The sequence below is a fragment of the Lepidochelys kempii genome, chromosome 3, assembly GCF_965140265.1.
Source record: "Lepidochelys kempii isolate rLepKem1 chromosome 3, rLepKem1.hap2, whole genome shotgun sequence".
NCBI lineage: Eukaryota > Metazoa > Chordata > Testudines > Cheloniidae > Lepidochelys > Lepidochelys kempii.
The window spans coordinates 82,921,546-82,937,481 of record NC_133258.1 but is presented as its reverse complement, the minus strand read 5'-3'; the positions used below and the strand labels follow the sequence as shown (position 1 = coordinate 82,937,481).

The 15,936-nt window shown below is 38.7% G+C and overlaps 1 protein-coding gene across 8 annotated transcripts in view; it reads right to left on the bottom strand.

The window, feature by feature from the left end:
• FOXO3 (forkhead box O3) overlaps positions 1-15,936 on the bottom strand; it is a 153,085-nt gene that overhangs the window by 70,654 nt on the left and 66,495 nt on the right. Inside the window, exon 1 of one of the 8 annotated variants that reach the window (XM_073336947.1) lies at positions 6,245-10,754. The exons of the other annotated variants lie outside the window; for them this stretch is intronic. Coding sequence (XP_073193048.1) covers positions 6,245-6,256 — 12 coding nt within the window. The 5' untranslated portion in view covers positions 6,257-10,754. Of the gene's footprint in view, positions 1-6,244; positions 10,755-15,936 lie in introns of those variants that run through there. 8 annotated transcript variants of the gene reach the window in all.

Genomic DNA, 15,936 nt, shown 5'->3' with positions numbered 1-15,936 from the left:
TTTCCTGAATCGGGTCACTTCCAGCATTAAACTCTGCCTTGGTTCTCTAAGAGCCAGACAATAACTCACTGTACAGTTCATAAACATTTTTAGATCCAAATGTAATATTCTCATACGGTGTTACAAAGTAACAACATAGAGGGCACTTGCTTATTTAATATTTTATTTCTCAACAAACAGAAAGACATTTTAACATACCCAATTTTTTTATTTTTTTTATAGAACTAAACACATTATGTGACTCCCATTAAGTTACATATAGTGTAACTATAGAATATACTGAATCTTCCAAAAACTTCTAGTAGTAATCTTTTTTTAATCAGTCCATAAGCAGTTATTTGAATTTTGCCCTCTCTATTTTTGGCTTATGGATAGCCTTCCTAAAAACAACTGACAAATGGCATTAAAATTACAGAGCTTTCCTAAGATAGCTACATTGGATACATTTGTATTCATCTTGTTTTAAGCAACTAATGCTAATTTTAATGTCCTAACGAGTTTGGCAAAAATCTTTACAAAAGATAGACATAAAAGTACTTGCAAATGAAAGCATGTAGCATAAGGGGAACCCTTGTACAAAAATCACTGCAAACCCTTGTACAAAGATCATTTTCATCTAAGTCATAAACCTGTGACCTGTACCTTGAGCCTTACCAGATACTGAACTGACTGCAGGTCCCAACAGATACAATCTTCCCAGTAGATTCTACCTCTATCCTAGGGCCAATTCAGGAAAAAACAATACTCAAGAGTCCTCAACCTATGACTTCCTTCTTCAGAGCTGCCCTGTTATGCAAGTCTAACATTTTAAAGATTACTGTGTTCCAAGATCCATAGAAAGCAGAACACTCACTCCAATCCTTATTAGATCTCCTCTATAACTAACTCAGAACCTTGGGAAATCTAATCTATTGTTCCCCTCTTTAGCAGCAGTTAGCTTCAGTAGCCTATAATGAAAAGAACTACATGCCAAGAACAACATTAATACCAAGTACATATGAAGAACTATGTTAACGTTGCATTAAGGTTGAAACTTCTACTGTGCTTCAAATGTACAGCTCCTGTTGGGGATAGTGAAGGAGATCACTGGCCCTGTGAGAGCTCTGGAAAACACTGTGACTCAGCCAGGCATAATGCTTCCTAGAGGTCCAGAGGGCATGGCTGCTGTGACAACCTTTTATCTGCACCTGGCAAATTTTATTGGTAGGTAGGTCAGGGTTTGTGTGTGTATGTGTTTGTGTGTCGGGGGGGGGGGGGAGGGACAGAGAGTGCAGTTCACCTGCAAAAGGGAAAAAGCACAACCTTCTCCCAAGATTTTAGCTAGAACTGGACAAATAACATATTATTTGGTCCAACGGCAATTTTGACAATTCTCAAAACAAGTTTTGTTTCAGGTCACAAACCAAAATTTCCGGTGAACCAAAAAGTTGGAAAAAAATTCATTTCAGGTCAAACAAAATGTTTAATTTATATTTTGAACATTCTTAAATGATTTTGATTTTTTTTTAAATACAATTAAAGGAAATGGGGTCCACCTGGCCAAGACGGGGAAGAGCATCGTCACACACCAACTCACCAACCTAGTGAGATCTTTAAACTAGGTTCAAAAGGAGCAGGTGACAAAAGCCCACAGGTAAGCATAAAAAAGGGCACCCTTAACGGAGGACTAGATGCTGGGGGAGGGACATGGGAAAACTGCAATAGGGTCATAGGAGCAACAAGAGGAAAATCAGTTGGAAAAGTCTAATCAGCATCTTAGATGTCTATACACAAATGCAAGGAGTATGGGAAATAAACAGGAAGAATTGGAAGTACTAGTTAAGTAACCAAAATTATGACTTAATTGGCATCCCAGAGAGTCGGTGGAATAAACCTCCTGACGGAACAGAGGGGCATAGCCTGTTCAGGAAGGAAAAGCAGGGAAAAAAGGGAGGAGGTGTTGCATTATACACCAAAAACATGTTCTGAGGCCCAGAAAGAGGCGAGAGACAGATCAGTTGAAAGTCTCTGGGTAAAGATAAAAGGGGGGAAAATAGGGGTGATGTCATGGTAGGAGTCTACTATAGATCAACAAATCAAGAAGAGGAGGCACTTCTAGAACAACTAATAGAAATATCCAAAACACAAGACCTGGGAGTAATGGGGGATTTTAGCTACCTAGACATCTATTGGAAATATAATGTGGCAACATACAAAACTTCCAACAAGTTACTGGAATCTTTTAGGGACAGCTATTTGTTTTCAGAAAGTGGAGGAAGTAACCAGGAGGACAGCCATTTTAGACTTGATTCCAATCAGCCAAGAGTAATTGGTTGCAAATCTGAAGATGGAAGGCAATTTGGGTTAAAGCGATCATGAAATGACAGATTTCATGATGCTAAGGAAAGAAAGGAGTGAGAGCAATACAATAGGAACAGTGGACTTTAAAAAAAAGCAGACTTTAACGAACACAGAGATCTGGTAGGCAAGGTCCCATGGGAAGAAAATCTAAGGGATAAAGGAGTTCAGAAGAGGTGGCAGTTTCCCAAAGAGACAATATGAACAGCATAACCATAAACTATCCTGATACAGAGGAAAGATAGGAAGAATAGTAAGAAGCCAATATGGCTCCATTAGGAGATATTTAATGACCGGAAAATCAAAAAGAAATCCTACAGAAAGTCGAAATATGGACAAATTACTAGAGGATTGTAAAAGAATAGCACAAGTATGTAGGGACAAAATCAGAAATGCTGACGCATAAAATGAGTTGTACTAGCAAAGGACATAAAAGGCTATAAAAAGAGGTTTTATAAATGCATTAGGACCAAGACAACAACAAAGGAAAGTGCATATCCTCTACTAAGCAGGGAAGGAGATCTAATAACAGATGACTACAAAAAGGCTGAGGAGTTTAAGACCTATTTTGCTTCAGTCTTCACTAAAAGGGTATATTGTGTCCAGAACTTAACACAATTAATATTAACAAGGGGAAGAAACACAAGCCAAAATAGGGAAAGATCGGGTTACAGAATATTTAGACAAGTGAGATGTACGCAAGACAGCAGGGCCTGATGAAATTCACTCTAGCGTGTTTAAACTAGTTCCTTAAGTTATCTTGGAACCGTTACCAATTATCTTTGAGAACTCATAGAGGACGGGTGTGGTCCCAGAGGACTGGTGAAGCGCAAACATAATACATATCTTTAAAAGCGCAAACATAATACATATCTAAAAAAAACAAAGAGGACCTGGGGAATTACAGATCAGTCTGCCTAACTTTGATATCTGAAAAGCTACTCACACAAATTATTAAATAATCAATTTGTAAGCACCTAGAGGATAATAAGGTTAAAAGAAATAGCCAGCATGGATTTGTCAAGAACAAATCATTCTATCAATCCAAGTAAGATAATGGATCAGCTGATATTGGAGTAACTTGGTAAAGTCTACAAGGAGACTTATGTAATTAATTCTAATCAATGGGGTTTATGGAAAATAGAGCCTACCTAACTAATTTGTAATCTCACCAAAAGAAGATACCAAGTTTGGCTGATAAAGATAACAGTGTTAACATATTATATTTAGACTTAGGTAAGGCATTTAACTTGCCACCATATGACATTTTGATTAAAATCCTAGAACAATATAAAGTTAACATAGCACACAGTAAATGGATTAACAACTGGCTAAGTGATAGTTCTCAAAATGTTACTGTAAACGGGAATTATCATCAAGCAAGTTTGTTTCCAGTGGGTTCCCTGAGGGATGGTTCTTGGACCAACGCTATTTAACATCTTTATCTATGACCTGAAAGAAAACATAAAAATCATAACTGATAAAGTTTGCAGATGACTCAAAAATTGGATGAGTGGTAAATAATGAAGAGTACAGGTCACTGATTCAGAGTGATCTGGATCGCTTGGTAAGCTGAACACAAGCAAACAATATGTGTTTTAATACAGCTAAATGTAAATGTGTGTATCTAAAAACAAAGGAAGTAGTTCACACTTACGGGATGGGGGGATTCTGTCCTGGGAAGCACTGACTCTGAAAAAGATTTGGGTTGGACAATCAGCTGAACCTGAGCTCCCAGTGTGATGCTGTGGCCAAAAGAGCTAATGCGATCCTGGGATGCATAAACGGGAATCTCAAGTAGGAGTAGAGAGGTTATTTTAACTTTATATTTGGCACTGTTGCAACTGCTGCTGGAATACTGTGTCCAGTTCTAGTATGCACAATTCAAGATGGACGCGGACAAACTGGAGAGGGTTTAGAAAAGAACACCTATACTGATTAAAGGATTAGAAAACCTGCTTTATAGACTCAAGGAGCTCAATCTATTTAGTTTAACAAAGAGAAGATTAAGGGGTGATTTGATGAGTATCTGTAAGTACCGATGTAGGGAACAAATATTTAATAATGGGCTCTTCAATCTAGCAGAGAAAGGTACAACATGATCCATTGGCTGGAAGTTGAAGCTAGACAAACTCAGATTAGAAATAAAGCATACATTTTTGACAGTGAGATTAACCATTAGAACAATTTACCAAGGGTCATGATGGATTCTCCATCACTGACAATTTTTATGTCACTATTGGATATTATTCTAAAAGATCTACTGTAAGAATTATTTTGGGGAAGTTTTATGGCCTGTATTATATAGGAGATCAGATTAGATTATCACAATGTTCACTTCTCGGATGGAAATCTATTAATCAAACCAACCTAATTTTCTTCTTTGACAGGGTTACTGGTGTAGCAGACAGGCGGAAGCTGTAGATGTGATACAGTTGATTTTAATAAAGTCTTTGACATAGTCCCACATGAATTTATAAGAAAATTAGGGAAATGTGGTCTAGATGAGGACTTCAGTAACTCAGCCAGAGATTAGGAGTCTATCTCAGGAGTGGATCAGGTTCTGTGGCCTGCAATGGTCACGAGGTACTAGATGATCACAATAGTCCCTTCTGACCTTGAAGTCTATGAGTTTATGAAAATACTATGAAGGTGGGCGCACAACTGGTCAAATGGGAATACTCGAAGTGTAGTTATCAATGGTTTGCTGTCAAAGCGAGAGGATGCACTTAGTGGAGTCACACAGGGGTCTGTCTTGGGTGTGGTACTATTCAATATTTTAATTAGTGACTTGGATAACGGAGTGGACGGTACAGCTTGTAAAATTTGTGGGTGACACCAAGCTACATGGAGTTGCAAGCGTTTTGGAAGACAGGATTAGAAATCCAAATGAACCTCAGAAATTGGAAAATTGGCCTGAAATCAACAAGATGATACTCAATAAAGGTAAGTGCAGAGTACTACATTTAGGAAGGAAAAATCAAATGCCCAACTATAAAATGGAGAATAACTGACTAGGATGTGGAGGCTCAGGTGTATTAACAGAAGTATGATAAGACACAAGAGGTAAATGTTCCACTCTACTTGGCATTGGTGAGACATCAGCTGGAGTAGTGTGTCCAATTCTGGGCACCACACTTCACGAAAGATGTGAATACACTGGAGAAAGTCCAAAGGAGAGCAACAAAAATGATAAAAGGCCTTTGAGGAAAGGTTAAAAAAACTGGTCATGTTTAGTCTTGATAAAAGAAACCTGAGGGGGGAACCTGAAACCATTTTTCAAATATGTTAAGGGCTGTTATTAAAAGGGTAGTGATTAATTGTTCTCCATATCCACTGACGGTGGGACAATGAACTTAATCTGCAGCAAGAGAGATTTAAGTTAGATATTTGGAAAACTTTTTCCTCCTGTAAGCGCTGTTAAATTCTGGAACAGGTTTCCCAGGAATCCCCATCACTACAGGTTTTTAAGAACAGGTTGGACAAACTCCTGTCAGGGATAGCCTAGGTTTACTTGGTCCTGCCTCAGAGCAGGGGGCTGGGCTCAAGGTCCCTTCCAGCTCTGCATTTCTATGGTTCCAAGAAATTTTGACTCAAAACAACTGAAATGTTTCCTTTCAAAAATGTCAAAATCAAATATTTTGATTTGGGGGGGGATTTTAAAAGGACTTGTTCCCAAGTGAACAATCTGGTGAAATTGAGATGAATTTAGGAAACATTTTGTGATGCCAAATCTGCATTTATTTATTTTTTTGCTGAATAAAAAGTTCTGATTGACAATTTTTGCCCAGCCCCAAGTTTAACTGCATTGAAGTCAAAATAAAAAAAATCCCTCTGATCTGTTGCACACTTCCATTACACACTTAATGATAACATTAAAAACACAGCAAAATAAAATGTTACCTACCAATATGTGCATCTAAAGTACCAGTACAGATCCTGTGTAGAAGATGCTGAATGATACATTGCATTGTCCAGTGTTGTGCACAAAGTTTATGAAACTGTCCCTCAGATGATCTGTCTTTCATTCTAGAATACATAAGGCAAAACTCAGCAGCATTTTGAGTTAACTGGATGAGTCTACAGGGCACTCCAGCAGGGTGTCTCAACTGAGTATTAATAGCACCTTTAGGAAGAACCTCCAGCATTTTAACAATTTTTGAGAAAGCCCATTTTGCTCCTTCATGCTTTTTCTAATAGATTTCCATTTAAGGTGCCATACTATATATACACTCACCTTCCACATTTATTACCCAGTCACATGGTAAATTGTCCTATCCTCCTTTCTTACCTTGAACTGTACTTGCCTCCAGTATGTCTCACTTGCCAAGTTTCTTAACTTATCAGGCTTTTGTAAGCCAAGAATGATTGAAGTTCGCATGCAGTACTTCCTGCATGCAAAATCCAGAGTCAGCTAAACTGTGCACAAGATAGGTTATTTCTGCATCATCAAATGTGCTTATTGCAATTACAAGTTGCAAGGAGAGTAACATTTTGAAGTGAACTAAATGGTACAGACTACAGAAGGGGGAGAATCAGAAGAAGAATGAAGCAAGCCCAAAAGTCTTGTTCCTTTGCAAGAGAGGGCATCATCCACAGTTCTCAATATACATTAATAATATTAAAGGCTCTGGGATGGACTCATATTTTTCAGATTATTAAATATTACAGGAATGACATGCTTAAGTTTTCTGACATTTGTTAAACACAGGAGGCCAATTAGGAGGCTTTCAAATACTGCTTCTAATAATACAAAATGATGCAATTAAAAGACACTAAGAGCATCTCAAAGGGAATTTGATGGAATAGGCTATCAGTCAAGAATGTGAATACATTTGCAAAATCTGGTAACATACAATACCACATACTTTTCAATTCCCATTCTTCCACCTGTAATACTCTTTAAAATAAAATAAAAAATGCTCTCCCTCTCCTAAATTCCTTCTTTAATGGCTGTTAAAGCTGGCATCTTTACTTGAGAATGATGCCTAAAGTTCATGCCCTGTTACCTCCATTGGGCCACTTGAAATACTGGAGGCTCCTACATCAAATGACAGAAAGCCTTTATTTTAAAGAAAGCCTGAGATGTGAATGCCTTACATTAAAATGAGAGATTGGAAAAGAAGAAAAAGATGATAAGCATTAGGTGCATTAGTTGGCATCCCTCTGTATATAAAACAGACAGCAAGATGTCAATACAAATGAATTTTTACTGGGATCTTGCACATATGAAACAGAAACCGATTGAAAATAATAACTAAAATGAAAACAGTCAAACTCTTAAAATCTTGCCAACACTTCTTTTTGCGATACCACATTTGAAACATAACACAGTGAAATTTAATGAGAATTAACCTAAGAAGTAAAAATTCAATGCTTATAAATTTTGAAAGAGAGAAAGCTGTGAAGTATCCTTCAGGGCATAATTTATGTTTCATGTACATCACGCAGGAGGGTATGAAAATGTACACACAATATGCTGCTACATATTGAGAGACATTGTATCAGTCCCATGACCTCCATTCTCCAGTCTCTTCTTAGATGTTCTCCATATGGGCCAAGAAGCTATTAAAGGCAAAAGATCCCTTTAATTTGTTTGTAATAAGAATTCTTGTTTGGGATGTTCAAACAAAATGTGTTGTTCATCTAAACAGGTTGGGTTTTTTAAAATGGAGAACACTATGTGAAACTATTTTGATTTCTACTTGGCAGTTGTTTAATGTTTCTCTTCAGAAATACAGTTCTGAAGATAACAGAATAACACAAGTGCAGAGAGGGACATCAATGTCAAACACAAGCATAACAGGACTAATGCTTCCGTCTCTTCCTACTCCCTTCTGAGACTGCAAGATATTTGCTTTTATCATCACCATCATTTGACTTCCCAATCCTGACTACCAGTTACAGTAATACAATAGGTACTATCTAGAGTTGCTGAATCAAAGCAAAGTAGCCCTAGAAATTAAACCATAAACAAGAAAAAAATAACTCCAAAGAAGCCCCCACATATAAAAGCTACAACACAAATTGTGAATCACGCCACGGCAATCTCACATCCCATAAGAAAGCCCTGCCCTTGCTCTTTCTTTTGTTGCTCTTGTGTGTAGAGAAGATAAAAATGATTCATTTAGGCTTAGTCATCACAAAACATTAGCTGAGCCTATCACTTGTCTTCTTCATTTTTTTAGCACAGGGCATCTCCAGATGTCGATTTCAGTTTATGAACTGTAGCTATTGGGGGCGGGTACAGGGAGGGGACACGAAATCTCTCAACTATCCAGGGATACATACTTTCAGATACAGATTCACTGATACAATGCTGGAACGCATAGCCAAAAGTGAAAATGCATTTGCTTCTACACGCTGCTACCAGTGCATTCACTGCGAAGAATGAAAATGGCTGAATAATCAACTGCAGACAACTGCTGGGGTCATGGAAGGAGGTGGAGAGGTTGAAACCTTGAACTACTGTTGCTGATGTATAGTATCTTTATCTCCCTGTTCCCTATGGTGTGTAGTTGCTAGTTATCTCAAAGGATGAATGACTTGCCTGACATGAATTATGTCTGCTTATCCTTGAGACGGGGCATGCATTAAGTGATTATGTCATCTAAGAATACAGCCATTAGGGAATTACAATGGTGAACAAAAATGTGTGTCTTGCTTTTGCCATCATATCAGGGGCTTCTGTATATTTCTGTAGGGCTGAGGTGGGAAAGAAATGGAGGGATCTGTAAAAGAGGATGACTGTCACCTGTTGCATTAGCTACCTGTTAAGTTTTCTGCTGTTATTGTTTTTGCAGAAAACCAGACTACACTGAGAGTGTTTTAACAATAAAGATCTCCTTGATTCTGCAGAGGATTTTAATCCATCTGATCACCAACAAAGCAAAAACTTATCAGCGAAGATTAATGGCCAATGTAGGTAGAACAAAGAGCTCTCAGGCATTTCTCTTGCATTGGGATCATGTCTACATGACCGAGTGTATTTCTTCTGAAGAGCAACATGTATTTTTTAAAATTAAAATCAATAGATTTAGTGACAGAATTTACAATAGTGTCTTTGACAAGTCTATTGACCTACATGACACACGCACAAGACCCTTGGCATGGTTAATTCAGAGAAGCAGATTGTTGTTTACAATAATAAAAATATGTAACATTTAAAGCATAAACACCTATCAAAGTACAGTTAGTTCCTACTAAGCAGAGTGGGCTAAAGGAGGCAGAGAGTCAGGAATGTTGCACTGAATTGAACAGTTAGCTCTTCAGGATAACACCTGAGCAAGTTAGGAGGATAAATCACATGATTAAATTGAAAGCAAAGCACAAGTCTATAAAAGGCTCAAACATGCGTTATTACAGTCTTGCAAAATTCTACTCAACCATTTCCCCGGGACACTTTATGTATTATCTCCTGGTTTCATCAGTTCCCAATACCAAATAACTGAATATACCAGTTAAATGCTCCCTTTCAAATGTTACTACTATACGGGGGAAGGAGGAAAGCACCTTTAACTGGCAGGAATAAAATGATTCCAGACATGGAAGTAGTATTTATAGACACAATGGCACTGGTTGGGCTCTAGGCTCCCCAATTGTTTTTGAAGGGACTGCCTCTCCTACTGTGGTTTCACAATAGTAGGTCTTCCCAAAGGTGACCACCAAACATATCATCTGTTAACTATTTTGTCATAGTGCATTTTCAGAAATAAGTTAAAACACTATACTCTGGACCCTCCTGCACTGTGCTCTGGATGAACAGCAATTTAACTTCTCTCTCGTCTGACCTGCAGTTTACCTGGTGAAAATTTTTCTGAGAGTAAAAAAAGCTTGTGTAACTACAAACCGCTCCTTTACAGAACTGCCACACAAACTCTAGGCTTCTGTACTTCAGTGTCAATGGTACATGAATGCATGGATAATGCAATTTCAAGAGAGTGTATACTGCTCCAATCAACCCCTACAAAACTTTTAAAAAAATAACTTTGTGTGTTTACTTCTTTTCTTGCAATCTTTACTAAGTGAACACCCTCCTGTCCTGGCAACCCTGATAGGTTGTCCTGAACATTACCAGATAATATATAAAACCTAATCCTCATTTGAACATTCCTGGAACTGGGCCAGAACATTTGTATCTTTCCAGGGCACAGCTCAAGCTAGTACTTTTGATATCTGTTTATGCCAAGAAAAGCCTTGGTAGGACTTGGAAAGAGGAAATCATTCTCTTATTTCCATGTGGACACAGAACACTTTGCCCAGGAACAGAAGATGCCACACAAAGGGACAAAGAGCAATCAGATTTAGTTTAGAAAATATCGATCCCACTCATTGTATACATAAAACTGAATTTCTTTCTGACACAAATTTATTTTTAAAAAATAAAGATCTTGGAAGTGACACACTATCAGAGGCTCGTTCACCTGCACATCCACCAATGTGATCTATGCCATCATGTGCCAGCAATGCCCCTCTGCCATGTACATTGGTCAAACTGGACAGTCTCTACGTAAAAGAATAAATGGACACAAATCAGATGTCAAGAATTATAACATTCATAAACCAGTCGGAGAACACTTCAATCTCTCTGGTCACACAATCACAGACATGAAGGTCGCTATCTTAAAACAAAAAAACTTCAAATCCAGACTCCAGCGAGAAACTGCTGAATTGGAATTCATTTGCAAATTGGATACTATTAATTTAGGCTTAAATAGAGACTGGGAGTGGCTAAGTCATTATGCAAGGTAGCCTGTTTCCTCTTGTTTTTTCCTACCCCCCCCCCAGATGTTCTGGTTTAACTTGGATTTAAACCTGGAGAATGGTCAGTTTAGATGAGCTATTACCAGCAGGAGAGTGAGTTTGTGTGTGTATGGGGGTGGGGGGGATGTGAGAAAACCTTGATCTATGCAGGAAATAGCCCGACTTGATTATGTAAAGAGTTGTCACTTTGGATGGGCTAGCACCAGCAGGAGAGTGAATTTGTGTGGGGGGGTGGAGGGTGAGAAAACCTGGATTTGTGCTGGAAATGTCCCACCTGTTGATCACTTTAGATAAGCTATTACCAGCAGGACAGTGGGGTGGGAGGAGGTATTGTTTCATGATTTCTGTGTGTATATAAAGTCTGCTGCAGTTTCCACGGTAAACATCTGATGAAGTGAGCTGTAGCTCACGAAAGCTCATGCTCAAATAAATTGGTTAGTCTCTAAGGTGCCACAAGTACTCCTTTTCTTTTTAAATAATCTATGCTTTTGTTCAGATAATACTTTATCTGTGGGTATAAACAACTTTGAAAATTTGGTATTAATCTCATCTCCCTGTCCATATTGGTTTAAATTTTCATTCTCTTACATAAAATCTATTTCCCCCCCCAAACTGCCCCTTCACCCACCACCACAAATGAGGAGTTATACTGCATGATTCCAAGAAAGGTTTAATTAATACACTAGATCCCAAACTCAAGAATAATCTGTTCATGGAAAAATAAAGGCAACAGATTTACAGGTTTTTGTATGCAAGGGGAGAAAGGACTCCCTTGTTAGTTTCTATTTATGGACCCATAGCAGATGACCTGAATCTCCTCCATCCCCATCCCCCTTCCATTGAGCCTATAGCTCAGATTATTCTCTTCCTAATGAAAACACCACCTGCCATATGGATAGGAGATTAATTACATTACATTTATATTAATAAAATACATGAGTCACATTTGCACCACACATATTTTATGTGTTATAGCAGTGCTTTATATTTGGGTCTGTATACAATAGAAAGACACTCAAAAATGGGATTTTCCTCACTGAATTTTATGAAAATGAAGATCAGGTCTGATTCATATTTCAGTCTGAATGCAAATCAACTTAAGGGTAGAAAGGTAGTTTTCTCTTTCCACTTAGTCACAGGGCCTGAGCCTTAGGCCAAGGTTTAACTGCACCCCTTCTCCACCCCAAAAACACCACCTTCCTCACCTGAAGCCTGATCCAAAGCCCAATAAAGTCAATGGCTGGCTTTCCATTGACTAAAACAGGCTCTGAATCAAGCCCTGATTTTTACCTGGTTTAGAGATGCTGGCCACTTCCCCTTAGATTTTTGGTAAATGTTGTTTTCCAAGACTCCCAAAACGTAATTTTCACATGCTCCAGATTAATGCACCTCAGAACATGTTATGTATTCCAGAGCAAGTTAGACTTTAATTCTGTCATGTCCAGACCCCAGCTTAGGGAACTTCTAGAGCTGCGGAGCTCTATAAAAGGGTCTTTCAAAGGCAGGGAAATGAGAACAGAGTAGATTACAGAGGAGAAGGGACTTGGGGCTCCAATGGAAGTCAAAAAGAGGGAGTGACCTTATCTGACCTTGATCAAAACTTTTGGGTTTAATTTGCCGGGTGAGCAACAGTTCAAGCGAATTATTTCCCCTATCCCTAATGCTATACTCAGCACTCAATTTACAGAATGCTCTACCCCTCATGTTGTGTCTCAGGGAACATTTCCATCTCTCCACTAAAAGATGCATTATTCATGTTTCTGGGAATGAGGAGTGGAGAATTAGAAAACAAAATGCCTGAATAGGAGACGTTGCACGTAAGAGTTTCACCACTCAAAGATCACTGCAAAATGAGTCACTTACTGTACTGCTGATGCATTTGTGTTGAATTAAGGAGTGCAGCAAATTGATTTTATCCCCAGATTTAATGTTCTGTCCTACAAGCATTATTTGTTTGGGAGGGAGTTCTGTCTTTGACGACAAGACCAGCATGGAATTCTCTGCTGGTCTAGTCCACTTCCCTTCTCCCCAAGGAAAGCCAACTAATACAAAATAATATCAATCTTTTAACAAAAAAGGGAACAAAGATTAAACAACAAGAAATTCCACAAGCACTGTTCTGTCTTAATGATTAGGAAGTACCTAAGCATGTTTGGTTTGTCCAAGTAAAGGCTGTGGGATTTTTTCAACCCACTCTTACATTCCTGACTTCCATTCCCTGCTTATAGCAGAACTGTGACAGAAAAGATTCTCCAGGACTTTAATGCTGCTTGATACCAGACATTAGGGTAAAATCCTGGTCTTGCAAGGGAGTCTTGCCATTAACTTCAATGGAGCCAGGATTTCACTGTAAGGGTGCAACCCCCCTCAACATCATAACTTGCATCCTCTCTGAAACTTATCTCCTCCTCTTGCACAGAGCATAGGAATGAATATGGCTGGCACAGAAATGGTACTTGCCAACAAAAGACACCCAAAGTTTCTCTTTAAAAAGACTATTAAGATTCTGGTGAGAAAGGCAAATGGAGGGAATCCCAGAGTTATCCCTTTTGTTCTTAACCAATAGCCTTCCAAATCAGGCCATCTTGACTATCTGGCTGAGGACTGGTTGTGAATTTCTTCAAGGCAAGTCAACATCTCTACTGGTTTGGCAACAGCTGGAAGGCAGAGATTGCCTGAGATGCAAACTTCCATCCCAGCAACTGGACTGCAGATCAAACCTCATGGTCAGGACAGATTCTGTCCCTCAATGTTATATACACACCTATTACGTCAATGTGCATACATAACCCACTCTGACTTTGCAGGAGCCACATGTGGATCCAAGAGCAGATTTTGTCTGGAGTTGTTTTTAGCTTCGTAATGGTTTCTATCTCTCTTAAATAACAGAAAACATGCTGTTTATAAATCCAATAACTTCTTAAATGTATTCACAAGTTTATTCCTTTAACAGACAAACAACACCGAAGTTCCATTAGATGTACGTATTTTATATTTTTACTTTTGGGAACAATAGATTGTTCTTTTAACAAGTATGTTGTGTAACTGGAATTTATATTTTCATGTACAGGAACCGTATGTTTTATCAGAGCAGTCTTTTACAAATGGACTGACACAGATGCTATTTGTTTCACAAGTTCCACTGGCCTGGTCTAACCTGATCTAAGGAAGACATGATTAGATTGGTGCCTAAGTCATAAGTCTATACATCCAAAATTACCCCCCCCCCAAATTTTAAACATACAAAAGAAAACCAACGTTCACAGCACACAGTGCAGGTAGCTAAAGTTTCAGGGCATTCGTTTTCCTAACCTATCCCCAGCATTTTCAGCAGAGCAGGGATACAGGTCTCAATACTTGAATGCAGTAAGGTTTATTGCACTAGCTTGGTGATTCACTAAGTACAGGATGTGCCCAATTATCCTGTGTATTTTTCCAGTCCGATTTCATAAACTCCAATTGCACAAGTACAGGAATTCATCTTTTCTTGCTTGTCCATTAAAGCTCATTTTATGGAAGATCCTCCACCTTCAACAACAAAAATGCAAGCTGGCTACACGCATATTTTTTGGTTTTGTTGTTGTAACCATGGAACCAACAAAATCAGCTGCTGAGTATGTATATTATGTGATGAAATAACCAGTTTGGTCTTTGTCTGAACCTGTTAAAAAAAGCTTTGCCTTTTATACAGGACACAACTTCTGCTCCAAAATCCAAAAGTTAAAAACAGCAGTTCTGAGGACACATGTATTCTAAGCCAACAACATTTGGCTGCCTAATATAAAAATTTACAGAATTGTTACAACTAAAAACAAATCATTGGAGCTTTCCAAGATAAATAATTACTAAGAATTCTGGTTATCAGGCCATAAATGTGGCTTCTAATCTAATTGGTTTCAACATCATTGGAGTGATAAAAAGGAACAACATAAATTTACGGAGCTGTAAAGAGAACGTCTATATCCCAGGGAAATTGGCCAGATGTTAATGCTTCACACTTTTCCTTTCGAAACTAATCATGTCAGGTAAATAAAACACTGTATTTTGAAGTTAAAGTACATGATCAAGGTAATGTGGCCAACAATAAACCGACTTATCTTGACAACGATCTTGTTTCACCTTCTAGAGTTCAAGGATGCATTTTTATTTACTTTCCCAACCAAAACTTGCTTCCTTAGTAAAATTAATAAAGATGGCATTGTGAAACTGTCAGACTAATAAACCACCAGTGCCGTTTCCTAGTTTCCCATCCTGGTACGTGTGCAGCATTTATTAGCATTTATTATTATTATTCCTAGAAGCTAAAAAAGGAACATAGAATGGCAATACAAGACGTAGTTGCTATACAGTGCTTTTCACCTATAGATCTCAAAGCAGATTAAGTGAAGTGTCACTGTGCCTCTTTTGCAGATGGGGAGACTGAGGTACAGAGAGGTGAAATGACTTGCCCAATGAAAGGACAGCAGGTCAGTGGAAGAGCTAGCAACTGAACCTATGTTTCTTAATTTGATGATTTATCCACTGGCCCATGCTGTCTCCCCAGTGTGAATATCTGTTATATTAGGCGTTCTCAAACTTCATTGCACCACGACCCCCTTCTGACAACAAAAATTACTGTATGACCCCAGGAGGGGAGACTGAAGCCTGAGCCTGCCTGAGCCCCATTGCCCCGGGCTGGGGGGGCCAAAGCTGAAGCCCAAGGGCCTGTAACCTGAGCCCTGCCACCCAGAGCTGAAGCCATCAGGCTTTGGCTTCAGCCCCAGGCAGTGGGTTTCGGGTTTCAACTTCGGCCCTAGGCCCCAGCAAGCCCCAGCAAGTCTAACACGAGCTCTGGCG